Source organism: Phalaenopsis equestris, unplaced genomic scaffold, assembly GCF_001263595.1.
Source record: "Phalaenopsis equestris unplaced genomic scaffold, ASM126359v1 Scaffold220620, whole genome shotgun sequence".
Taxonomy (NCBI): domain Eukaryota; kingdom Viridiplantae; phylum Streptophyta; class Magnoliopsida; order Asparagales; family Orchidaceae; genus Phalaenopsis; species Phalaenopsis equestris.
The window spans coordinates 165,179-192,271 of record NW_018238888.1 but is presented as its reverse complement, the minus strand read 5'-3'; the positions used below and the strand labels follow the sequence as shown (position 1 = coordinate 192,271).

General features: G+C 36.0%; 3 protein-coding genes across 6 annotated transcripts in view; 1 reads left to right on the top strand and 2 right to left on the bottom strand.

Moving 5' to 3' along the window:
- Window positions 1-297: 297 nt before the first annotated feature.
- LOC110037532 (WPP domain-associated protein-like) lies at window positions 298-12,217 on the bottom strand. Its single transcript, XM_020742197.1, has 5 exons — window positions 11,958-12,217; window positions 9,207-11,476; window positions 4,267-4,393; window positions 3,311-3,412; window positions 298-1,664 (listed from the first exon to the last, which is right to left on the bottom strand). The coding sequence occupies exons 1-5, from the start codon at window positions 11,973-11,975 to the stop codon at window positions 1,602-1,604; spliced, it is 2,580 nt and encodes an 859-aa protein (XP_020597856.1). The 5' UTR covers window positions 11,976-12,217; the 3' UTR covers window positions 298-1,601.
- Window positions 12,218-15,275: 3,058 nt separating this feature from the next.
- Window positions 15,276-18,144, top strand: LOC110037528 (LRR receptor-like serine/threonine-protein kinase FLS2). Its single transcript, XM_020742192.1, has one exon. It carries the CDS (start codon window positions 15,394-15,396, stop codon window positions 18,052-18,054), a length of 2,661 nt encoding a protein of 886 aa, XP_020597851.1. The 5' UTR covers window positions 15,276-15,393; the 3' UTR covers window positions 18,055-18,144.
- LOC110037529 (gamma-interferon-inducible lysosomal thiol reductase-like) overlaps window positions 18,063-27,093 on the bottom strand; it is a 19,202-nt gene continuing 10,171 nt past the window's right edge. For 2 of the 4 annotated variants that reach the window (XM_020742193.1, XM_020742195.1), the window contains 2 exons: window positions 25,838-25,956; window positions 19,442-19,867 (listed from right to left, as the gene is read on the bottom strand). In XM_020742193.1, coding sequence (XP_020597852.1) covers window positions 19,690-19,867; window positions 25,838-25,956 — 297 coding nt within the window. In that variant the 3' untranslated portion in view covers window positions 19,442-19,689. Of the gene's footprint in view, window positions 18,277-19,441; window positions 19,868-25,837; window positions 25,957-27,093 lie in introns of those variants that run through there. The other 2 variants (XM_020742194.1, XM_020742196.1) reach the window with 2 other exon arrangements.

The following is a 27,093-nucleotide window of genomic DNA, read 5'->3' as shown; positions in this document are numbered from 1 at the left end:
AAAATAGGCTTCTTACGCTCATAAAGCCCATTTATATCTCTCCTGCGGCCCATGATCATCAGCCGTGCATACATATATAACACCTAAACTTCACTTCTTATATTTACACCACCCAATATTTAAAATGCACAATACACCTATTTATGCATAAGGTGGCATGTATATATGTAAATACATAGAATTTGAGTGGCATGTATGTAAATCAAACATGATATATCATCAGTCTTATAAGAACCATATATATAAATACAGCTCAAGTACTATAACATATATTACTCAATCAACATCAAGTCCACAAATTTTCTTTCCTGAAGTTTGCATAGAAACATTATAAATTACATATATATCCCCAAAAGTTAGACAAGTAAAGCACGCAGCCATTTACATTTACATATAAAACCATGATTTAATTTCTACAACCAAAGAAAATATTACAAACTCTCACAAGAACAAAAGATACCAAAAACTCATCCCCCCTCCCACATCAAATAAAAAAGGGGTTTTTACATGACAGCCAGCTAAAATTTCAAATGTAACAAACTAACCGTTTCATTTCAGCCGCCCAAAACTCTCGTTACCTTCCCATCCGCCACTCCCAACTCACGCCGTTCGCAAGTGCCTGCCTCCGTTACGCGCCCATCTTCCATCGTCGCCGTCGCCGGCGCCATCGCGGCCATCTCCCATCTCCAACGGGCATTATTTTATAATAAATTACAAATACAATTTCTAAGCAAAAAGAGAGATCATCTCCCTAATAACCTCCACCTCTCTAATACCTTCTTCTCCTTAAACCTCCCTTTTTCTCATTTTGTCACCTAAAGCTCCCTTTCCATGGCGTCCTCCATCGGCTTCCTGAACCTCGCATATATGTCTGCCTTACAAAACTCCGTCGTCCTAACCCCCAATACCAAAACAAGCGCTCCATCACTTCGCCGATTTAATAATCAGAACATCCAAAAACACTTCTGCTCCTTCGCCGACGGAGGCAGGCGCTCGCAAACGGCTTGAGATGGGAGTGGCGAATGGGAAGGTAATGAGGGTTTTGGGTGGCTGGAATGAAATATTAGAAGTTTGGGTGTTTAGTATGTTATATTTGAACTTATAGGTTGCTGTCAAGTAAAAACCCCAATAAAAAAACTGAACTGAAACTGTACATTGATCTGGAATTATATAAAAACAAAAAAACAAAAACTGCTGCTCTGCATTGATCTGTAACAGATTATTGTGCATGTGAAGAACTTATAATATCTAAAGATTTATTGCAGAAATTGAATGAAAGAATGGGCATGAAGCTAAAATCAAATTGAAGGCTGCCTCCACAGGTAAAGATTAAAAATTAACTGAACAGCTAAAGGCAGCTTCCTCATGACAATAACAGCAGAACAAATGGATCAGAAAGCCTTATTAATCTGCCAGCAAGCAGCTATCTTACCGAGTGTGCAGCTATCTTACCGAGGGTGCAACTATTTCGATATAGCATTCTTAAGAATGAGTGCTCTGGAGAGATGAACGGTCGAAGTTTGACGGCAAGGAGACTGACTCGTTGCCATTCTTCACTTTGTTTCCAACCAATATACTGTGCGATGGAGTGCTATTCTGAATCACCTTGATGAAGCTGTTTCACCTTGGAGTTCTCTTCGAACGAGTTTTAGAATCTCCATAATCTGAGATGGAAGGAGAATGGTGGCTGAGAACAAATTACACAGCATAAATACTAGAGGCATTTACATAAATAGCACACAATTCTTATGTGTTTACATTTCCCACACCTAATCTTTCATATTTAAACGTATATAACTCAAAACTTTATTATCACATTAAAAATAGCACTCTTACCACTTTTTAGAAGCGAAACACACATTTTCATATATAGGCTTAAAACACCAAATCACTTCATGTAAATATGAAAGTTTAGGTGTGGGATATATAAATACATAAGAATTGCGTGCCGCGTATGTAAATTTCTCTAAATAATAACAGAACAGCTATGGAGAAACACATGTACAAGCAACTAGTCTGCAAAAATCATGGAGATACAGTGTTGGTGATCGAGTAAAAGAATGTTTTAGAATAGAGACACAAGCAGAAAGAACAAGGAAATGAAATTATTCATATAGCATATTACAGGGGAAGAGGGTAAGAGAATAAGAGAAAAACAACTATTAATTTAAGTTTTGAAAGCGACTTCAAGTAACCAAAGCATAAAATAATTGGGGCCTATGTATTTACAACATAAACTTCTTTTTTTTTCTTTAAATTTATACCAACTAAATCATACATATCACATAAAAAAAATCACTATTTTAACTTTTTAAAAAGTGAAATACACGCTCTCGCGCATTGGTAAGGTGATATGTGTGTAAAAATTGAAGTTAGGCGTTAGATATGTAAATACATAGAAAGTGATTGGTATATATGTACATCTCCCTAATTTTTTTTATACCAATACCTCCACCTAAGGCTCTATGATGGGCGCCCCAAGGGTGAACTTGTAATAGTCTTGTACTTTCTGGCAAAATAGTAAAGTCTCAGAGCTTCTCACTCTACCCCTAAACTAACTACAATGGTGACTCGTGTAAAATCTATGTAAACCCAATCTAATTTTATGGTAAATTCTCCTACCAAACTGACCCTAGAATAGGTTCCAATCTAATGCTAAAGTAACACTAAAAATAATTACAAGAAGAAAAAATTAAAGTTTTCATCAAAATTCCCCAAATGTTGGGATTATGTTAATGATGATGATGATCAACATTGTTCCACATAGATCCTAAAAAGAATTTTTATCTAAGCCACCTATTAAAGATTGACTCAAAACCGTGGAGCGGAACTATTTTGATGAAATGGTTAGAAGTCCAAAGATCCATATATATTACAATATATATTTAGATGCCTAGGTTCTTCATGACATGACAATCAATTTCATGTCAATAAGCAGCCATCCACAAGCACCTATATTTGGAAATCCTCAATTGGGTCCTTGTTAAAATATACTAATTTACGCGAGTTACGAAACCATCACACATCTCATGCCCACAAATGGGGTCTAATCATGTTGTGTGGCGGTCGGACTATGACATCCTACAAAGCAAAGGTAGCGGCGTATATTTGACAGTAAAACACGAGCATTTTCACCCAAAAATTATGAAATTTAATCGGAGAAGTCATAAAAAATGTTAACCTCCTTGCTACCCTGGTTAAGAAATAAAAGACCTTTTCGCAAAGTGATTAAGATATTAGGAATTACATGAAAATTCTCCAATAAAATATATACTTAGCGCGGGAGAAAAAAAAAGAAAAACGAATGTACCCCTGGATAGTGTTGCAGCACTGGTGAGTAGTGATCAAGCGCTACATAAACTTTTCCAAGAACAGACAAGAGAGAATCAACCTCATCACCAAGTAGATCAACCTGAGATCAATAAAAGAAATAGATAAAAAGTCTAAAGAGAATGAAAAGGAAAAGGAGCATTTACATACATATCACTCAATTCCTATATTTACATATAAAAAATATAACCATTACTTCTTTACATTTATGCCGCCTAAATTTTTTATATCACATAAAAAATATCACTACTTGGGGGTCCACAGGGGCAATTATATCAGACACCAAAACCTATCATGTGGTAGCTTTCTCTCAAGGTGGAGCAGATATGTCCAAAGCAGCGCGTACCGTGGTCTGTTGGTAGAGCAGCCTCTTTGAAGGTCGTAAGTCCCCTCACGTCACAGATTCAAATCCCCTTGTGTGTAAAGTGTGGTACTCGTTTAGCACACCTAGGGATGACCAGGGCTCGTCTAATAGCGTCCGACCATTCTTTTTTTTAATATATATATATATATATATAAATATATATATATGTATATATATAAATTGAAGTTTAGGTGATATATATATATATAAATACAATGGAATTGGGTGGTATGTATGTAAAATCTTCCAAATGAAAAACGTAAAAGAATTATGAAAATGCACTACTTGCTTTAGTGGGTTCACAATGAAAAAGCATATAAAACTTCAAAGGCAAACAAACACAAAGAAAACTTTTAATCATAACCCATTAAAATCAACTATGATGAAACAAGGCATTGTTCTCACTACAACCTAATATTTATAATAAAAAAAAAATCATAAATTTACAGGTCAAGGCTCATGACTTGGTAGGTAGAACGAAGTTCTTCCATAAGACGAATATCAAATCGAATAGGAGCTGGCAGAACTTCATGAATAAAATGAGAACCGAAAACTACAAAAATCAAATTTACCTCAGCCTCAGCTTTCTGCAGGTCCAAATTTCTTATTTCAAGAATCTTCTTGTCCCAAAAACTCTTCTTTACCAGTATATTTACATGTTGCTTTAGTGAATTGCATTGATTGCTCAGGGCTTTCAACCTGAGCATAGAACAATAGAAATTTTTAAACAAAATAGCACAAATTAAACCATTTTAACTAAGATGAAGCATTTCACAAGCTATGCATAAAGAATAACAATAGTATCTTAAAAAATTGGATCTCAGGGGCCAAAATGTAAAACTTCAACCAAAATTTTCCAATTCCTCAGAAGCAAGTGCATGTAACTAGAGTGAGATGATTGAGAATGAGAAAAATATCATTAACAAGTAGAAACTACCAGCCAATGAAAAAATGTCAGTTGATAAGAAATTTCATAGGCTCATGAATATTGCATTACATAATTAGATGGTCAATCAATTGAGGTAAATTAGTAAACTCACAGAAGAGTATGCTAACTACTTTCTAGAACAGCTAAAACTTCTGTGGGAAATCAATGTAATTCAGTGAAAGATTATAACAAGAAGGCTTTTTTAGAAATTTATTTTACAAATTCACTGAATAATATATCACAGCTTAAGAAAATTTAACTTGAAATGCATGAAGATAGTATATAAATAGAAAATAAAAATTTTAACAAAAAGATAGAGCTCTGGCAAGATCCAAGCTCATAAATCAGCATTTCTGACGGCACAATCACTCACAAAGAAAGAATAAAAGAGAAAGAAGAAGCCATTTTCCTATGAATCCTTTGTAAGCATATTTATAACTACTACAAAAGATATGACATTGGTTCTAATAACTCATGTAATCTTATTGAAAAATAAGAGCACTTTGGTTATTCCACAACCACAATTGCTAAGCAATGTTCCATCATGCATGACTTGAATAAATTTGAAAGCCTTTGACACATTATTTTTGTTTCTAATGGACGCCAAAATAATTCATGTGGTACTTGATTATAACTAATCTCAAGATAAATAAAAAATATATGAAGATCATTTCTTTACATTTTATGTTTTTTCATGAATTGTAACACATAAAACTGTATGCATGGCAAACCTTCCATGCAGAAAACCAAAAGTAATTTGACATACAGAAAGTTTTTCTAAGCCCATATTTCATCATCATCTCCCATAATATTATTGGTTGAGTCATAAGTATAGAAACCATAATAATTACCATGATAAAAAATACTTTATTTTATTGCTAATAAAATTAACCAATCATATGACAACCTCTTAATTTTTTTTTGTATCTCATTGCAAGAAGTTGTCAACCTAAGCATTCCAATATCATTAATCTCTCAATCTCAATATCTCATAATGATCTCAAGCTAAATCTTCATGCAACTTCTTTAGAGCTAACTCAACTCGAATTTTTTATTCACCTATCATATATAAATTCACTCGTAACACTTTTCTGAGAATTTCTTCCTTAATACTTTCCTAGAAATCCTAAACAAAGAACCCTGCAAGCATACTGCATCAAGACTTCCATTCCAAGTTAAGTATGCACTCAAATACCACAAAAAAAAAACCTATTCCTATGTATATATAATTGTTTGAAATTCTGAATAATGCGAAATAAATCAAAATTATTTTTATTGATATCAGAGGGGTAAAAATAACCCTTACATGAATCTTAGAATAGAAAAGATAATAAAAAGAAAATAATATGAAAGGAAAGATATATCTCCAATTAATCAATTCATATTAATTATTTGGAGATAAAAATGAAATAACATAAAATAGGTAAGCCTAAAATAAGAAAGAAAATAACTCATAATTCAAGGAAATAAAAATAAAATAGAAAACGAAATAGTTCATAATCTAAGAAAATAATTTATTCCTCGTAACTTCTCCCAGAAATATATTATTTCAAAATATAACTTCTATCACTTCACCTCAAGTTGAAAACATGTTCAACTTAGATTTAAAAACAATGGGTGTGGAAAATCCTGTGAAGTAGAACTTGAAGTCTTCATCTCGTACTTCGGTTGTCATTGACTGCAGTTCCTGCAGTGTTTGTAGTTAGGCGGAACGCTCATACAGATAATGTTGCAGGGGAGTTTGCAAGAAAATAGACAACTGCATGTGACTTTGACTACAGTTCCTAAAGTGTCTGTTGGTAGGGGAAGACTCCTACAGGTAATGTTGTAGGAGATTTTGCAGGGAAGTTGATAACTGTTGTTGTCTTTGACTGTAGTCCTTGTAGTGTTTGTAGGTAAGCAAAATGCTCCTACAAATGATGTTGCAGAGGAGTTTGCAAGAAAGTAGACAACCTACAAAAAAACTGACTTCTAGTTGACTATGATTGTCTTTGATTGCAGTTTCTGTAGTGTTTGTAGGTAGGCGGAAGGCTCCTACAAGTAATATTGCAGGGAAGTTTGTAGAGAAGTAGACAATCAAAAGGAAAAAACTACAGGTATGGCCTGCGGAAAAAGGAAAAGCATCGAAGGTAGGCCTTGCTGCAAGAAAAGCTTTAGAGGAGGCCCTGATACAGAAATCTGTAGAAGGGTCTGCTGCAAGAAAAATTCTGGATGAGGGCCTAATGCAAAAAGAAGTTTCGGAGAAAAGCCCATTGCAGTAAAAGCTCCGGAGGAGGGTCTTCTGCAAGAAAGATCCTGGAAGAGGGTCTGATGCAGGAAAAATTCCGGAGGGTCAGATGCAGGATAAAGTTCCGACGGAAGGCCTGCTGCAAAAAAAACTGCAGAGAAGGATCTGCTGCAGGAACGATTTCGGAGGAGAGTCTGATGCATGAAAGATTTCGGAGGAGGGTCTGATGCAGGAAAAAATTTGGATGAGGGCCTAATGCAGGGCAAAAGTCCAGATGAGGGCATGTTGCAGAAAAAAATTTCGAAGTGTTAGCGGAGAAGATTACTGGATGGCAAGAAGGTTTGGAATTCTACGGGGATAAAAAGATGAAGGCAATTTAACTAGCCAACATCCCTCATGTGAAATGTCGATACAAAAGAGAGCCTACCAGAGAAAGATTGGGAGTGCAATTCAATAGAACGAGTACACGCAACGACAAAATACTCCGGGAGGAGTAAATTTTCCATCAATAGACAACATCCAAAACAAACACTTTCGTTGCATGAAATACAACTCCAGAAAATCAATGCTTACTATGAGGCCTAGCAGATGAATGTGGAGCAGCGATGAGAACAAATTGTAGCCTCAAACGAGCTGACTCTCGATCATGTTCATGAAAACAATAACCTTGCAAAACATCCAATGCGACCATAGCCTGGCTAGGTGTAGTAAAAACAAAACATAGCAAAAATGAATCTCCTCTAGGATGTTTAAAATCCTTGGTTACAAGTCTCACCTTTTGTAAACCATAACCAAGTTGACTGACACTGCCATACATTCCGGGAAAAAAATAGGCTACTGCCTCTCTTATTGCAATTAGAATCCCAAGTTACATCGGTGCTCCATTCAACAGAGTCTGATCTTCTCTAAAGCTATTATTGACTTCAATAATCTTGATCCAGCCAACAGTTGCATAACTTGTCCAGATGTCACAATGGGAGTGATTCCCAACTCCATAACAGTTCCTGTGTTGGATACGAGAATTACACGCATCCAATATAACAGATCCACGTTGGTGGTAGAGTGGATGCCATAGAGGGGAAGCTGACTACAAACTAGAAAGATGAAAAGAGATATCACCATGTAGATGACAATCTACCTAAAAGGTATCATCCTCCGATCTGCACTCTCCACCTCTGACAAGATCGCTAGGAACGGCCACACCAAATGCAGCACCCTAAATACTCGCCATTTTTTTTGCATATCAATCAAAGCATGGAAACTTTAAAAATTCAGAAAAAAGACGGCAGAGAAAGCAAATCATAGCATAACAACAAAGATAAATCGAAGAAAAGTGATGGTGAAATGAACAATCAATATCTCATAAGCTTTAAACCATCGTTGCGAAAGCAACATGGATGCGCTTCATGAACTGGTCAGACGGAAACGACGAGTTAATATCTCAACAGAAAGAAGATATGACAGCAAGCTGGATCCGAGAGATGAAATTTCCCTCCCTTCCTGCAAAGAGAATGGTAGGGAGTACGACAACTCTGGAGGCAAAACTGACGTCTAGGGTAGAAAATTTGCTCTAATGCCATGTTTGAAATTCAGAATAATATGAAATAAAGCGGAATTATTTTCATTAATATGAGAGGGGCGCTTACATGAATCCAAGAATAGGAAATCTAATAAAAAGAAAATAATATGAAAGGAAAGACATATTACTTAACATCTCCAATTAATTAATTCATGTTAATTATTTGAAGATAAAGACAAATAACATAAAATAGAAAAAGAAATAACTCATAATCCAAGAAAATAAATATAAAAAAAGGAAATGAAATAAATCATAATCTAAGGAAATAATTTATTCCTCGTAACTTCTCCCATGAATAAATTATTTAATATAACTTCTAACAATAATCATAGATAAATACTTCAAAAACAAGCAATCTCTTATTGCATTGGTTATTAATCAAATTATTCATGATTAAACATCTTAATATAGGGAAATTTACGTACATAGCACACAATTTTTATGTATTTACACACCTCACATCTAAACTTTCATATTTACATACATAGCACTTTGGTGCTTTAAAACTATACATGAAAATGTGTATTTCACTTTTAAAAAGTGGTAATAGTGTTATTTTTTTATGTAAGATTAAAAATTTTAGTGTTGTGTGTCAATATGAAAGTTTGTGTTAGATATGTAAATCCACGAGAATTGTGTGCTATGTATGTGAATGCCCCCTTAATATATTGCAAATGGATACAAAAACCTGTCCCAATAACAGAAAATCGTACGCAGGGTAAAATAATGCATAAAAGAGCTATGATAGATAAGTGCTCGAAGAATGTAATAAGCAAACCTAGATTCATTTATTTTAATAGTCTCTGCCAACTTGCTTTCAAAGTCTAAGGAATCTTCTGATAATTTCTTCCATAAGCTCAGCATCACTTCTACCTGCTCTACTTCTTCCTTAGTTCCATCCAAAATTGAATATTGTGATTTATTTTCCCTTTCTTCAATGATTCCATTGAGAACAATCTTCTGCCTTTCTGATTCCTCCAAAGAACTGGAAGCAATAGCTAACTTCTGATTCAAATTATCAACCTCCATTTCATAAACAGTAAGTTGTTGTAGAGCATCATCAAACTGACTCCTCATGAAATCCGAATGAATCTTGTTCTCAGAAATGATGAGCATTTGCATGCTTATTCGATCTCTGAGTTCATCGAGCTCTCGGTAAACCGTGTCAAATTCCTCCCTTCGTTGTGTTATGGAGGTCTCACCTTCGAGCACAACTTTTTCATTCTCACTAATTAATGCAGATAAGGAAATTATTTCCTGCTTCAATTTGTCGTTCTCTTCAAGTTCTGAGTGTAATGCCGTTTCCTTCTGTGAAATTACTGAATCAAGGGAAGCCTTCTCTGCCTGTCGTTTTAGTGTAATATCATTTATCATAAACATTTCATTTCTCACAGATTCTTTAATAAAAACTGAGTAAAAATCATGAATGAAACTATTCTCCATTACAGCATTCTCCATTTGAAGATTAAGCTTACTAATAACCTCATTCAATACTATAGCATCTATTTCTTCTTTAACAGCAACTTCTGTATTCAAATCTTCAAGCTTCCCCTTCAGATTTGCTATCTGTTCCAATAAGTTTTGGTTTACTGATGCATTTTGTAATATTTGGAACCCAAAATCTGTGACCTGTGAGGATAGATACTCCGCCTCCTTCCTTTTTCCTATAAGTAAACCTCGTAGCCTTTGATTTTCGATAAACATGGAAGAAATTTTATTCTTCAAAGTACAAACCTCGTTTGAATCATCACAAACAACAAAATCTAACTCCTCCGCTAGGATATCATCTAGATTTACGATAATTCGGCGGATATGTTTCTTCAAATTTTCAATCTCCTTATCTTTCTTCGAAAACAAAGAGCCCTTTTCCTTGAGAAATTCCCTTTTCAGCCTGAACAACTCATCAGTTTTCTCTTCCATCGCTTTGTCGTGTTGCCTCCGCATTTTTGTCATTTCAATTTTATAATAATCTGCGAGATCTTCCTTCGACAAGTGCTTTAGGTGAAAATCCATAGATTCCAACATCGGTTTCCCAAAATGCTGAGCTTCCTGCATCATATTAGCACCATTTTCCCCTTTATGTGATGCAGAAGATGAGTGATTATTTCCCAAAGCCTTAACATGGAACTGATCCTTCCACCTCGTATTATTTAGCTCTTCTAAACTTTCGCTGCTGCTGTGTGATAAGAGAAGACTTTGATCCGAGTTCAATAACGACTTAGAAATAGCATTGAGATCTTCACGCACCAAGGAGAGTTCACCAACCTTCGTGCTCAGCGCATTCATCTGTTTTCGCTGCTCCAAAATCTTAGTTTCACACTTTTCCTGAATATCTCTAACATAATTCTGAACAAGAATAGCATTAATTTCTTCATGCAACTCATTCTCCCATTGCTGTTCCATTGCTGAAAGTTTCATAGAGCTAAACAAATTATTGATTTCATCAAAATAACCAAATAACATTACTCTAAAAAATTCTATTCTTTTACTGAGAACATGCAATTTCTCATCTGTTCTTCCTTGAGTAGGAACCTTGAACACCACTTTATTTGTAGAACAAACATTTGTTGAACAAGAAAATTTTGAATTTCTCACATAGTCAAACTCCTCCTTAAGCCTCTGAAACTGATTTTCAACAGACATCTTTATTCTGCTCAAATGATTGGTCGTTATACTATCAAAACTCAAGTTCAAATTTACTGATGCCGCCACTGATGGCGCCAAACTATTGACATAATTAGAAGCATGCAACTTTGCCTTCAAGCAAGCTATCTCAGCTTCCTTTAAAGCAATTTTCTCAGTACTTTCCTCAATTACAGCATTCACAATCCCCTTAATGACTGAGTCGGTTACCAATCTCGAAACCGTGAGGCGATCGTTAATCTCATCCACATAATTGTCAAAATCATCAAGCAGGAACTTCTCATAATGTGCAGATTCATTCCCAACAGTATCGGTTTCATTAAAATTGATGCCAAAAATCATGTTCTCCTCAGCCGCCGAACCAACCTCCTCGTCGGAAAGGGAGTTCTTATTCCACAGCAGATCCTGCAGCATTAGTGAGAAATTTTCCAGCTAAAAATCAATAGGAAAAATATATAAATACAGTCACCATTAATCATCGTAGATTGCTTTGTATTATTTGAGAAAAAAAAAGCTTCAGCTAAATTTATTGCATGTAAATAGCTTCCATCAAGCAAAAAAATAAAATAAAAAATAAAAAATAAACAATTGAAGTAATTCCGAATTCAAACAAAAAATAAAATACCCCTTCCCAGATGACCGATTCAAACGAAGCTAAAGCCATGAATCAAATTCTACAAAATTATAAAATATTAAAAACCCTAAACCCTAAAACATACAAAATTAAAACTCACATTCCACACTGCTCCGATTAATCAACCGCCAAAAATAACAAGCTTAACAGAGCGAAAACCCAATCCAAATCTCCTCATCACCTCACCACTCTCAAATCCCCAAACCAGCTGAACCGAGAATTCAATCAAAACACAGAAACGGAATCGCTCACCGCTTCCATCCGCTCCATTGGAAATTTCCCGCCAAATCCCTCTAAGAACTTCCGGCCGGATAAAAAACCCTACTTTCCTGCGCAGCGTCTTCGGTATCGCAAGAAAAAGAGGGACCTTTAGCTCCCAAGCTTTCGCCTTTCAGCATCCTTCTCCTCTATGTCGGTTTCTTTTAGGGTTAGGGAGAGATTTGGTCTTCGCGCGGAAAGTAAATGAGTTTTTGCCGGGGAGAAAAATATATGTGGAGTGAGAAAGTGCGGAGCTGCTGGAGTCCAGAAATCTGGGTTGCATAATTTACGATATTGCCATTAGAAAATTATGGTCAATGGATAACATGAATCACATGATTCCTTCCGAGGAAGAAAATATATTTTTTATTACATTTTCTATAAATCTCCAAACTATTTATGAAAAAGAAAGGAATAATATCAATCTTTATGATTAAAAAATAATTTAACTTGTTATATATTAATTCAATTTTAATATTAAAATGAAATGACATTTCTACCCCTTATTTTGGATAGGGCTTGAAACGATTTGTGGGCAATTAATCATGCTCTAGTCATCTTTTGTCGCGATTGACTTTGCTAGGTTGGACATCGTTAGAAGATCTATCTCTGCCAGAAAATTTGACTTCTATGTGGGACGCTTTCATTTGAAGATATTTATGAGTTTGACTCTCTCATTAGGTCTATAGTGTGGGGGTAAATTTTTGTATGGGATCAGCATCCCCTATTATGGGTCAAATGTTAAAGATTTGAACAATCCTCATATGCGTCAATTTGTCGCGATCAATCATTCTTCGTTCACCTATTGGCTCTGTAGGCTTGGTGGGTCTTTACGACCTCCTTACAAAGGGTCTCCCTTCAGCTTACTTCCTTCATCCGGACCGTTAGAATCCTATAAGATCAACGCCAACACATTTTTTTACATACAATATCAAAACAAATTTATAATACTTCACCATAATATTATAATAATTACAAAGGGTCTCCCTTCAGCTTACTTCCTTCATCCAGACCGTTAGAATCCTATAAGATCAACGGCAACACATTTTTTTACATACAATATCAAAAGGAATTTATAATACTTCACCATAATATTATAATAAATTTAAAACATGACATATTGCTTTATATCGCTAATAGTATGCATAAATTATTATTTGTTAAATTATTTTAAACTTTTTTTTCATTTCAAAAATTAGAATTTTAAAATAAGAACAAGAACATATTATTTCAAGAGCCAATTTTGAACATGAGCAATTTTAAACGAGCCAAACACGAGCTGAGCCGCTCAGGCTCGACTCGTTTACATCCCTAATGATGCACATGAAAACAGAGACAAAACTAAGTTATATGTCTACATTTGGCAATTGACCACCTTGATCTTTGAGATTTTTCTATAGAAAAGGTAAAATTTCATAATTTTACATTTTACTTATTTTACATATATATATATATATATATATATATATATTTGCTTGAAACTATGTACTTCAGGTTAAAAAAAGCAAATAATGGTGATCTTAACAATTTGAAGGTTGTGCTTGCAAATATAAATATAAAGATGTTAGATATATAAATTTACAAAAATTATATGGTATGCATATGAAAGACTTAAAAAGGTATTCATGAAAATAATCAAAATAGCTTTATTAATTCAGAAAATAATGGAATATTTATGTAACTAATAAGAAATAAGATGTGGGCCCTATTTGGTGCAGCTTATTTGGTGCGGTGAGTTTTGAAAACACATCCAGGACCGTTAGGGTAAACTGCATTTTGACATCTTATTCAAAAAACTGCTTTTTTCAAACCGCTTAAATCAATATTAGACTTTTCAAAAAAAAAATTGTAATAGCCTCCATAACTTTTTGAATAATAGATTATTTTTCAGTAGCTTATTAATAAATTGTAGCTCCTCCAAACATAATCTAAATTTACTGTTCATAATTTGTAAAATACATTATATGCTTCAAATAAATGATTGAAATTAACAAACTAAGAAACAAAATTATATCATTTTTTTTTGTAAATAGTTTTATTTCTTGGTGCAGCTAATTTAGTGCGGTGCATTTTGAAAACACATCCAGGACCGTTAGGGTAAACTGTATTTTGGCAGATTATTCAAAAAACTACGTTTTCAAACCGCTTAAATCAATATTTTCACACTGTTTCTGGCTACCGCAAGCCCTTCAAAAAAAAAATTGTAATAGGCTCCATAACTTTTTGAATAATAGATTATTTTTCAGTAGCTTATTAATAAATTGTAGCTTCTCCAAACATAATCTAAATTTACGGTTCATAATTTGTAAAATCCATTATATGCTTCAAATAAATGATTGAAATTAACAAACTAAGAAACAAAATTATATCATTTTTTTTTTGTAAATAGTTTTATTTCTATGCTATTTCTAAAAAAAATATTAAACATAGTTAAATATATAATAAATGCACTTTTCATGCATCCTAAAAGCAGCTAGACAAAAGTATTTACCTACAGATGCAACAATACAAAAACAGCCAATTTTTAAGCCATCAGGCTCAACATATTACGCTTGTGTGCGTACCATAGCCTGTTGGTAGAATAACTACTGAAAGTCGTAAGTCCACTCAGATCACGGGTTTGAATCCCCACTCTTTGCTGCCGCCATTGATATCTTCAGCTTTCCCCCAAAGCACTGCGTATAAACCGGCTATAATGGCCGCCGCGCCGACCAAGCTGATCAAAAAAAAATTTTTGTTAGGGCGAAGTTCGAGCGAAGCAAATGCTCATTCGTGTTCGGCTCGTTCGAATTTTTTTTCGTTCCAAATAGTATCACGTATGATACTTTTTGTCAACAACATGTTTATGATTGGCTTGATTCAAACCGACCATCTGAACCAATGTATTCACGCATGCCATGATCAGGCTATTGAGAATTTGATAAAAATGAAAAATATGGGTTATGGTTTTACTATAAATTTTGTTATTTGACTGAAAATTAGAAAAATGGACAAAAGAGTATATATATATATATCATTTTAAAGGATATGACAGTCGAATGAATAGAAAGATATGATTGTATATTAAAATCAAAAGCCATCTTTTTTGACGAAGTCCACACGTTCTTAAACCAGTCTTTACCTCGCCACTAAACAATATAAATGAACGCTCGTTTACAAGCATACCACCCAAGTCCTATGTATTTACATATCTAACACCTAAACTTTGCTTTTTTACATTTGCACCACCCAACTTTTTCACATACATAAAAAAAGAAAAAGTGAGATGCACATTTTCATGCATCTAAAAATCGAACTTTGCATGTTAGATATATAAAAAAATGGGAATTGAGGGGTATGCATGTAAATCTTGTCACTATAAAATGAATTTTAATCTGCTTCTAAACTTTAGAAGTTCACATTCTCCATACCTTACTCTGCAACTACTGCCATGAGCTCATCCTCAAAGTCTTCTACTTTCTTCTGCTGTTTGATTCAAGCATATTTCTTATGCTCAGAGCTTGTTCATGGCTGTTCAGAAGCTGAAAGACGGGCCCTTCTTCAGTTCAGAACTGGCCTCGTTGATTCCGAAAGCCGGCTTTCATCGTGGCGAGGAAGACAATGCTGTTCATGGAGAGGGGTGAGGTGTGATAACCATACTGGTTCAGTTACTTCGATAAATCTTCGCAATCCATATCCAGATACTACAAGTTCTGGGAATTCTGAATCTCATGGATTCTGGAACTTGAGTGGAGAAATAGATTCTTCTTTGCTCCAGCTGAACTCACTTGAACAATTAGATTTGAGCTACAACACATTTGAAGGCATTCCAATACCTCATTTCTTCGGTTTTCTGAAAAAGTTGAGATATCTGAACCTGTCGAATGCCGGATTTTCCGGCACTGTGCCGAGTCAGTTGGGGAATTTGTCCAGTTTGCAGTATCTTGATCTTTCTTCGAGTTTCTCTCTATTAGTGGTTGATTTTGAGTGGATATCCCGCCTTTATTCGTTGAAATTCCTCTCGATGAACTCAGTTGATCTTTCGATGGCTGGACCGGGATTGTTTGTGGTGCTGAACAGGCTCTCCACCTTGAGAGAATTGCATTTATCAAGCTGCGCGGTTAGTGGAATTGTTCAGAATCTTCCCATGAACAATCTCACTTCGCTTCGATTCATGGATCTCTCCTCTAACAGCTTCAATGATGTGATCCCCAGCTGGTTTGCTAACTTCAGTAGCCTGGTTCATTTAGACTTGAGCGGTGCAGGTTTTTACGGTCAGATCCCCGAGATCTCGAAGATTTCTAGTTTGAAACATGTTGATCTATCCATGAACGATAATCTCACGGCCAACATTTCCGAGCTTCTTGGAGGAAACTGGAGGCAAATAGAGACTATTCGATTGGCAACGAATAAAGTGGAAGGATTTCTTCCTGATTCTATTGGGAACCTCACTTCACTTGTAGAGCTTAACCTCTTTGATAATAAGATTGCAGGTGGGATCCCGAGCTCCATCGGTAAGATTTGTAATTTGGAAATTTTGAATTTGGATGGTAATAACCTGACTCATGATCTTCCCAAGTCCATGGAAGTGGAAGGATGTTTATCAGATAGACCCCTGCAAAAACTATATTATTTCAGTACGAGTGTCAATGGAATTGGAGGTATTTTACCAGAATGGTTGGGTGAGCTCCAGAATCTCAGGATCCTGAATCTTGCTTATAACATTATTACAGGTCCCATTCCGCAAAATCTAGGAAACTTGTCACATCTCATTCAACTCAGCCTCGACGGAAATCAACTTAACAGCAGTCTTCCATCAACTCTGGGAAATCTTTCGAAACTCGAAGTCTTTGGTGTATCATCCAACCGATTAACCGGAACTGTGAATGAGGAGCACTTCTCGAAGCTGAGCAGGTTGAAAATCTTATTGATGTCTTCAAACCCCTTGACCGTTAAGTTTATCTCGAGCTGGGTACCTCCATTTCAGATTCGAAATCTTGCAATGGGTTCGTGTCGGTTGGGTTTTCCGTTTCCTTCCTGGATTGAAACCCAGAGAGAGCTTCAATACCTTGATATCTCCAATAGTTCAATTTCTGGCAAGATACCAGTATGGTTTTGGGATCTTTCTTCCAATCTATCTCTTTTAAATATTTCCTTCAATAAGTTAGAAGGCCAGATACCAAATCCTATGAAAATTGCTCCTTTTGCTGATGTGGATTTGAGAAATAATATTTTCAGTGGGTCGATTCCAATGCCATCGACTCAGGTAGAGCTGCTCGACCTCTCCCACAATCAATTTTCTGGTACCATTCCTTCCAACTTTGGTAAATTGCAGCCTTACATAATCCACCTCTCTCTCTCCCACAACAATTTATCTGGAACAATTCCTTCTTCAATTGGAAATCTTCAGGAGGTTCAAATCATAAATCTTTCAAACAATTATCTAACCGGTCCAATCCCTTCAAGCTTGAAGAACTGCTCTTACCTCAAAGCTCTGGTTCTGGAACACAACAGCCTCTCAGGACAAATTCCTCATTCTCTTGGGAATCTTCTACAGCTGCAGACTCTGCATCTCAGCAACAATGGCCTATTAGGTTTGATCCCTCGATCCCTGCAGAACTGCACGAACCTGGAGACTCTCGATCTCGGAAACAACAATCTCAACGGTTCGATCCCAGCTTGGTTAGGTGAGAGACTCCTCAAGCTTCTCATCCTTCGATTGAGATCGAACAGGCTCACAGGCGAAATATCATCTCAGCTTTCCAATCTCAAATCCTTGCAAGTGCTTGATCTCGCCAACAACCTCATTTCCGGGACAATTCCTCATAGTTTCGGAGCCTTCAAAGCCATGAATAGGCCACCAAAGGTAAATATTTATCTTTTATATGGCCACTACAGAGGAACCTACTATGAAGAGAGCATATCAATTGAAGTAAACAACAGAGCACAAATATACACCAAAACGCTCTCACTTGTGACCAGTATTGATCTTTCAAGAAACAAGCTGTCAGGTGAATTCCCACAAACTTTGACAGATCTCTCGGGCTTGCATATTTTGGACCTTTCTGAGAACAATCTAACAGGAAAGTCCCAGAAAACATTGCTGGAATGAAAATATTGGAATATTTGGATCTTTCAAGAAATCATTTTTTTGGCAGGATTCCTACCACCATGTCATCCCTCATGTTTCTAAGCAACCTCAATTTATCAAACAACAATTTTTCCGGACCGGTACCGGAAGGTGGTCAGATGATGACCTTCAGTCCATCCGCATTTTCTGGCAACAGCCTTCTTTGTGGCCAACTGCTCGCGGTGATTTGCTACGAAAATGATGCTGATGTGAACGGAAAATTGAATCACAACGATGGTGATGATAACAACCAGGAGTTAGTAGATGATTGGTTTTATCTAGGCGTTGGCATGGGATTTGCAGTAGGGCTACTAGGACTGGTTGCTGTAATTTTTATCAAAAAGACATGGTCTGATGCTTATTTTGAATTTGTTGAATGGTTAGTTGGAAAATTAGTAAATGTGGAGAGATTTGTGCCGGGAAACCAAATAGGCTGAGCTAGAATATTGCAGCTCAAAATCTGATATAGTTCTGACATAATTAAAATATTAAGCTTTTCTAGTACATTTTGTTCAATATAAGCATCTCTTTTCTTCGCAACAGTTACATCTCTTTCATGTATTAGGATATCCCCTGACTATTGGGTCATTTTAGTCCCAAAGCCTATATAAGTGTCAAATTAGTTCCCAAACTCTTTTAATACAGGCTGAAATGGTCTCAGGAAGAATAATTTTAGCTCTCACCTAAAAAATATGGGGATTAATATGACATTTTTATAAACTCTGGGACCAATATGAACCTCTATAAAAAGATAGGGAATCATTTTGACACTTTTCTCATTAAAATGCCATTGCCACTCTTTATTTTCTTCCACCTCTTGCCATAAAGTTTCTTCAAAATAAAAGCAAATACTACCAATGTCCCAACAACCGTTTCTTCTTTTTTTCCATGTATTCATTATGGTTTTGGATGTTTGTATGTGAGATGACTTTTTTTTTTATTTCGCGATTTGTTGGATTTTTTACCTTTGAAATTTTGTTTTGGGAGCCATTTGATTGCTTGGTATTAGAAAAGTGACGGTTGAGAAGATTTATGAATTTACTAGATTTTACCATTTGATTGGATAAATTTTAAAAATAAGATTAAATTTAAACTCTATAAACGCCTTAAAATTTCTAATCAAAGCATTAAATCCACAATGATTTGCATTTGCAAAGCTTATCCGAATAGATTAATTCAATCAGATTTTACTGAAATCTTTCACCCACTTTTCCTAAATTTCTAATACCAGAGTTAACCCAAACCACGACGCACGAAATAATTTATTCATGAGTTAAAAAGGTTACAATGAAAACTCAAAAGAAAGAAAAACAACACACTAAACAAAAACACAAAATAACTGATTGCAAATAAAGACTTGAAAAAATAAGACACAACAAGCTTGATGAGGAGGGAGTCTGAGCAGAGGTGAAAGGCAGGCGGCTACGGTGAATACCAGAGTGGTGACTCGCTGCTGTTGAAGGGATTGGCAGCAAATCAGCAAGGGTAGGAGCATCGAATCTTAGTTGGAGGAAGCTTGTAAGGGGTAGTTGTGGTTGTGGCTTGCAGGGAGAGTTCGTTGTTTTGTTGTTGGAGTGACGTTGTCGAGGGCAGTGGTGGTTGTGACTTGCAGGGAAGCTACAGGGAGAGTTCGTTGGCCTGTCGATGGCCTGCTGGTGACTGCAGCCTCCGGCAGCCTACTGAAAGAGCAGGGGGCAGTGGCCTACTGGTGGATGAACGGTTGCGGCAACTTACTGGAAGAACAAGGGTTGGCGGCGTAGGAGTGCAGAGAGATCGGTGGGGGCCTGCTGTAGAACTGAGAAGCGGTTAATAATAACAGGGAGGGTGGACAGATAGATAAATATCTCGATGAGGTCGAGCTACAACAGAAGCACCATCCGGTTCCGTGGAGACAATCACCACTTCGGGCGAGGGACAGCCGGAGCGCTACCTCGATGTTAAATACAACCCTCGAAGAGAAAGTACCGAGGCCAAAACATGACTTCATATATAAAAAAAAAGACCCCTAACACTAAGCATATCTCCTCCTATTTATAAAGAGGCTTGACTCATTTTTGGAAACTTTTTTTAAAATAAAAAAAGAGAATAAAAATATGGTTTCACAATTTAGGAAAGGATTTTAAAATAAGGAAGGAGAATGAAATAAAATTAGGATTCGGATTTTAGGAAATGATTTAAATTGGAAATGGCCTAGGAAGAAAATGAATGAAAAGGAAAGGAGGGGGCAACAACCCACCCCCCTTGAGGACCAGTCGCACCCCCCCCCCCCCCCCCCGCCCCCCCCCCCTCGCCGCCCCGTGTCCCGTGTCAGTCTCTCGGGGATGGAGGAGCTTCGACTTCATCTTTCAAAGTTTCTATTTCCTTGTCTTTAATCCTGACAGCATCTGGATCCCACTATCAGCTATACTGTCTCTCAAAGCACTTGCAAGCGTACTTCCATCTCGGTCCAATCTCTTGTGACTAAAATCTCTTGCATGTGGTGGCCATGATGGTGGAGAATTGATTGCCACTAAAACCGGTCCCGCTATTCTGCTAGTACGGGATCCTGTCTCCTCGGGTGCTGCCGAAGAAAGTAGAATGAGATGTTTGTCGTCCTTCGTGAAGGAATACGTGCTTCTAAATCCATTGTGCTTAGTCTTCCAATCAAATTGTCACGGCCGTCCTAGCATAAGGTGACAGACATGCATGAGAACCACGTCACATCATAGCTTGTCCTGCAGCTGACTCCCTATTGAAAAACTCTACTAGACATTGCCAATCAATACTGACCATGTTTTCCTTATTCAACTGTGTTAGTAAATATGGTTGGGAATACCTCTGAGTCGTGAGTCTCCGTTTCTCTACTATCTGAGTCGATGTCACATTCATACTACTTCCTCTGTCGATGATGAAATGACATACCTTCCCATTTAAGGCGCAACGCGCGTAGAAAATACTGTGACAAGGCCACTGCGAATCCCTTATATCAATATTGATCTGTAGGATCCTTCGAATAACTAGAGTTTCTCCTTCGTCTGGGAGAAGATTATGTATCTCACTCTAGTCCTAAGCTGTCTGCTCTTCACGGACCTCTTCCACAACGTCATGCTCGGTAAAAGATACAACTCAGCTTGAATTATATTTTTTTATGTTACATTTCATATATTTGCTGTGTCAATCAGGAAGGACGGAAATCAAACAACTAATTTAGGAGTTTTTAATAATTAGGAGTTTTCTTATTTAAATTATTTCCAATGTTTATATTCTGATTTACTTCCCTTTTAGCTGAATATTTAGATTAGGGATATGCATTATTAAGTTACCTAAAATAGATTATGCATTTATTTTGTACCTAAAATAGATTGTAAGATTATTATTTAATGGAATGAAAGAAAAGAGAAAAGACATCGAGTCTATTCAGAATTCAGCCTATGTTTCTCAAAATTTTGACATGGTATCAGAGCCAAATTTTTTCTCTAACCACCAGTAGTCGTGGGAGGACCATCAAAACTCCCTTCCCGCCTGTTTTCTTGCGGGAAGGGAGGAACTATTTTTTTACCTTGATTCGCCCATCTAACAAAGCCCCTCGCGACGGAAGCAGACAGGACACACCACTCTGCACGTCCCTCAGAGTCACGTCCAATATTTACAACCTGAATCTTTGGCGTCTTCGAGGTAAGGAATTGTTTGTCCTTCTTCAACTGCAAATCTCCGAGAGTTTCGTTGGGACTGGTCGTCTTTGTCTATAAGCCTCGTCTACTTCGTCTGCGCCGTTCGACTGCTTCGGTGGCTTTTTTTGGACTGTTCGCCTGCTCATTTGGCTCACTCGACCTTGAGTGTTCGGTCTCCTGAAGTGCTTCGCCTGCTTCCACTACTTCGCTTGATTGTCAGCCTTGATTGTTTGGTCGATTAATTGGTTCATCAGTTCCGTCTACTACGCTTGCTCCCTCTACTTCATTTGCTTCATCTTTGACTGGTTCCGCCTCCCGCCTCTTCGTTCGAACTCCGTCGACTGCTTGCTCTGAGCTGTCGGCGTTCACAAGGGGAGGAGGCAGCGAGGTCGTCAATAACCCAGGTCCCCCCCCCATCCATCCATCGTCAAGCAGAACGGGCATTCGACCTGGATGATGAGCCACCCATCGGCGTTGAGCATGTTTGATGAGATCATGAGAGCGTCGAAGGGTTAACAGGTCGTGATGTTTCTTGATTATGATGGCATGCTCTCGCCTATCGTCGATGATCCCGACCGCGCTTTCATGCCCGATGCGGTTCGTGACTTGTTTGTGTATATGCTTCTGATGATATGAGTTTTAGTATTGAATGCATTATGATATATGCCGAAGCCGTGAGATTAGATCTGTTGGTCGGGGGAGCTTCATAAAATTTAAAATAAGAAAAGCTAAATATTGGCGGTAACATAGAGGAGTATGAGATATTGGAGCAGATTGGCAAAGGGGCTTGTGGCTCTGCTCTTCTCGTGAAAAATAAGGTGGAAAAAAAAATTATGTCTTGAAGAAGATCAGACTTGCTTGACGGGCAGATAGATGTCGCGGGCCTGCTCGCCAAGAGATGGAACTTATTCTAAAGTGCAAAATCCATTCATTGTGGAGTATAAAGATTTTTGGGTTGAAAAGGGTTGTTATGTTTGTATTATCATTCGTCCAATTTAGATCTTCTTCACTAGGCATCGATGCTTCTGTGGTATCTTTGACACTCAACGGCTTTGACATCTCGGCTTCAGCACTTTTGGCATGAAGATTAGGAAACAAATCGTCATCGTCGTCGCATAAAGAATCAATAACATTTGAATCGTATAACAAGACGTGAATCCTACTTGTGGACTATGATCGCTAGCATTTGGATCAGGACGCGGATCCTAATTGTAGGCTATGATCGATAGCATTTGGATCATGTAACTGGATCCTATTTGTGGACTATATTCCGTAGCATTTGAATCAGGACGCGGATCATTTGGATCATGTAACTGGATCCTATTTGTGGGCTATATTCCGTAGCATTTGAATCAGGACGCGGATCATACTTGTAGGTTATGATCGATAACATTTGGATCCTGTAATTAAATCCTATTTGTGGGCTATGATCTATAAAATTTGGATCGTATAACTGAAAGCAGATCCTTCTTGTGGCTATGATTCGAGTTTCTGGACGACAATGATAAATAATTTTTTGTTTTTCTTTGCTCCAATCATGTTATGGTTCATGAGTTGTCTCTAAGGCTTCGACATTCTCAATTTCAACAATTTTGACTTCGGCACTCACGACTTGAGGATTGTTGCTCTTGACAAAATTTCTTGTTGGCAAATTGATGCTTCCTTATCAGTCAGCATCAATTTGAGGGGGGATGTCAATTAGTAAGAACGAAAATCATGCAGCTAATTTAGGAGTTTTCTATAATTAGAAGCTTCCTTACTTAAATTATTTTCATTGTCTTTATTCTGATTTATTTCCCTTTTAGCTGAATATTTAGATTAGAAATATGTATTATTAAGTTACCTAAAATAGATTATTCATTTTATTTTGTACATACAATAGACTGTAAGATTATTATTTAATGGAATGAAAGCAAAGGAAAAAGACATCGAGCCTATTCAAAATTCAACCTATTTTTCTCAAAACTTTAACATGTTATTTCCAACTTTTATTTTAAAATGCAAAAAGTCTATGTTTCCTTTTAAATGTTGAATGCAATTTTTCTTTTAAATATTAAATGCAAGATAAAAATGAATAAAATATGATATATGCATACATGTGAGAGTCATCCCTGGATGATACTAGAAGAAGAATGCATTGTACTCGTGCACCAAATGAAAATGAAATGGAAATGAAAATATAAATAAAAATTGTTGCTTACTTTTATGGTAGGCTGGAAAAGATTAAACATATATTTTTATAAAGTATATGTCCCAATTATGAAAAATGTAACCTAAATAAATGAAAAAATAATGAAATTTATTTTCTTTACTGCTCTCTTTTACTGTTGCCACATTTTAAAAAAAAAAATTTTAACATGAGAATTATTGTAATTTGTAAACCTTTACCAACTAAGTAGTTTTAACTCAAATGATAAATGCTAACATTTTTATAGGAAAACCAGTTGTAAATTAGATGGACCCCAGGGAGCACGCGTACAGACGCCGTAAAGCGCAAGCTGATAGCTTCATGTTTTAGTTTATTTTCTATTTGAATGTAAATATTTAAATATGAACAATCTACTGTAAATATAAGTTTTTGTATAAAACGACTCTTTTGTGCATTGGATTTCATTTTATGTTTAAGAAATGAAACTGTTAGATAAGTTTCCTCCGTCCAACCGTCAAATCCCGCCTTGATCATTCCAAACTCACCAGCCTGGGTGATGACATTTTCATCTCTTCAGCTATATAAGATGAAGCGATATCAGATTTATCAATTGGTGTCTCAACATGTAAGCTCATTTAGGTTTTTCAGTTGTTTCTAATAGTCTAGAAAGCCTCAAAGATTCTCCATGCTCATCCATATTACTCCTTCATCTCTTCTTATTTCTTTGACAACTAATTTTAACTTAAGAATTTGCTACTTTGGGAAACCTCAATCCACCACATTTAAAATAAACTGTGCTTAGAACATTCAATTCATTTAGAAAAAAAAAATCTATGGCATACAAACACAACCAGTCCCATTGATTACTTTAGCTACATAGATTGCATTGGTTTGCAATTAGTCCTCTACTGCAACCCTCTGATGATGGAGATTTTTGGAGGATCCGACGTAATATTCAATACTCTCCAATGAAGGAATATTTAAACTTCATCTAATAGTATCATAGTTATCAATAATAGAAAATAAAGATTGCATCCTTCTATGATCGGATCATCCTCAAGAAGACTTAGTTGGCCAATCTTAAGGCTGATCAAATCGGCTGAAGATAGCTACAATGATGTTTCCAATTGCCAATCTAAAATTTTCTCATGACTACATAAGTAAAAAATGACAAAAACTTTGTTAGTTAAATTGGTGAAAGTAATTCTGCGAAGTTTGTCAGCCCTTAATGAACCCAAAGGCAATATCATCATTTCTTATAATATATTAAAAATCCTTTTCTTTTTCAAAAGGTAAATGTTAGCTCCAGAAGTCGATGCTTCAAGCTTTTATGGTATAGTTAGATTAGAAATCACTCATTTTGATATGTATTAAAATGTAGAACCACCGGATACGATTTCTTTTAAGAATTAAGAATATTTTTAGTCACAATTCTATATAACATTAAAATGAAACAAATCAATATTATACTTGAAAGTTGTATAAAGACTCAAACTTGACGAGGCTGTAAAGTTCTACTAAGAATTCCTTTAAGGGAAATTTACATACATACAACACAACTTTTATGTATTTAGATATCTAACACCTAAAGTTTGGCATTTACATTTATAAAACCTAGATGCTATAAAACTTGCATAAACAATGCATTTCACTCTTAAAAAGTTATTAAAAGTCGTAATTTTATGTGATGTCAAAATTGTGGATGTTATGAATGTAAATATTGCCTGACTAAAATTATACAAATTAGCTCACAAAAAGCACCAAACCTTTCATTTAACAAATAAAATACATAAAATCTCTATCAATTAACAAAGAGTAGAGCATTTATCTTGTGAGCAGAACCATCCCATTTTCAGAATATAAGAGAAGCTGATTAGAAAGAAAGCATCAAGTCTAAATTAATACATTTATCTTTACTTCATGTTTGTTTGGAGCTAAAGAAGTGATTGTATCATTCTTAACACACCTTCTCTCAGCTCCGTTTGGTCTCATCTGTTGGGCAAGATAGACAGGCAGTCTTCGGCAGGCACTTGGCAGCTCTCCGCGATAAGCTTTGCATATGTACTTTTCGAAGTTATCGTAATCCTATAAACAAACAATTAGCGGCCCATAAGTTTATGGTTTTAGATGAATCCAAATTACTTCTCAAAATGATAATGCATTGCTAAGATTAGGTGTATTTCACTTTATAAAAGTTAGTATTTGTGATATTTTTATGTGGAGTTAAAAGATTTGAGTGTTATTCAAGGAAATAATAAAGTTTAGGCATTAGAAACGTAAATATAGAACTGTGCGAGATGTATGTAAATCCCTCATCAAATAAGTGGAATTAACATCTATGCCACACAATTCTTGTGTATTTGCATATCTACCATCTGAAGTTTAATTATATAACACTTTAACGCAGGTATGGAACGTGTATTTCACTACAAAAAAGTTTCTAGTGGTGGTGTTTTTTATGTGATGTTAAGGATTTAAGTGTTATATAAGTAAATATTAAAGGGTAGCGGTCAGAAATGTAAATATGTAAGAATTGTGTGATATGTGTTTAAACCCCCCGTGAAATAGATGACGTGCGTTCAGACATATCTTTAATAAACCAAAATTTCAAAAAAAATTCTATCTTTATAATGGTAATGATTTACCCTGAAGAACAAAAAAAAAATCCATTAAAACAAGATAACTACCACAAACTGATGAAATTTTCAATTTGTGGAGAGAAGCAGTTATGGATCATCGTAATGACATTCAAAAAGCCAGGCTTCCTACCATTGAACAAATAGGCAGGAGATCTCAAATCAAAGTTTCATTTAAATCTCTTAGAATAATTTTATATATATCAATATAATAAAGGAAGATTAACATACATGCCATTCAATTCCTAGGTATTTACATATCTAACGCCTAAACTTCAATTTTTTTACATACACCTGTTGACCTCATTTTTGGTGAGGTCTTAGTCTCCTACTCTTAGAACCTAGGATCTAGCTTTAGGAGTTCTTATTGACCATCCTAGCGGACTAGCGATGGAGCCACCTCCCGTAGAACTTCAAGCCAATTCTTGACTCATTTTTGTGAAGAACTCGCATGAGTGGTTCCAAGCACTCAACTTCTAGTTGCAAGGGCTAAGGACCAACATGTAGAGGGCTCGAAATTGAGTTCCTATAGGATCAAATAGCCTTAGGTGAACCCTTTGTGACTCGATTATTCGTGAACGCCGCA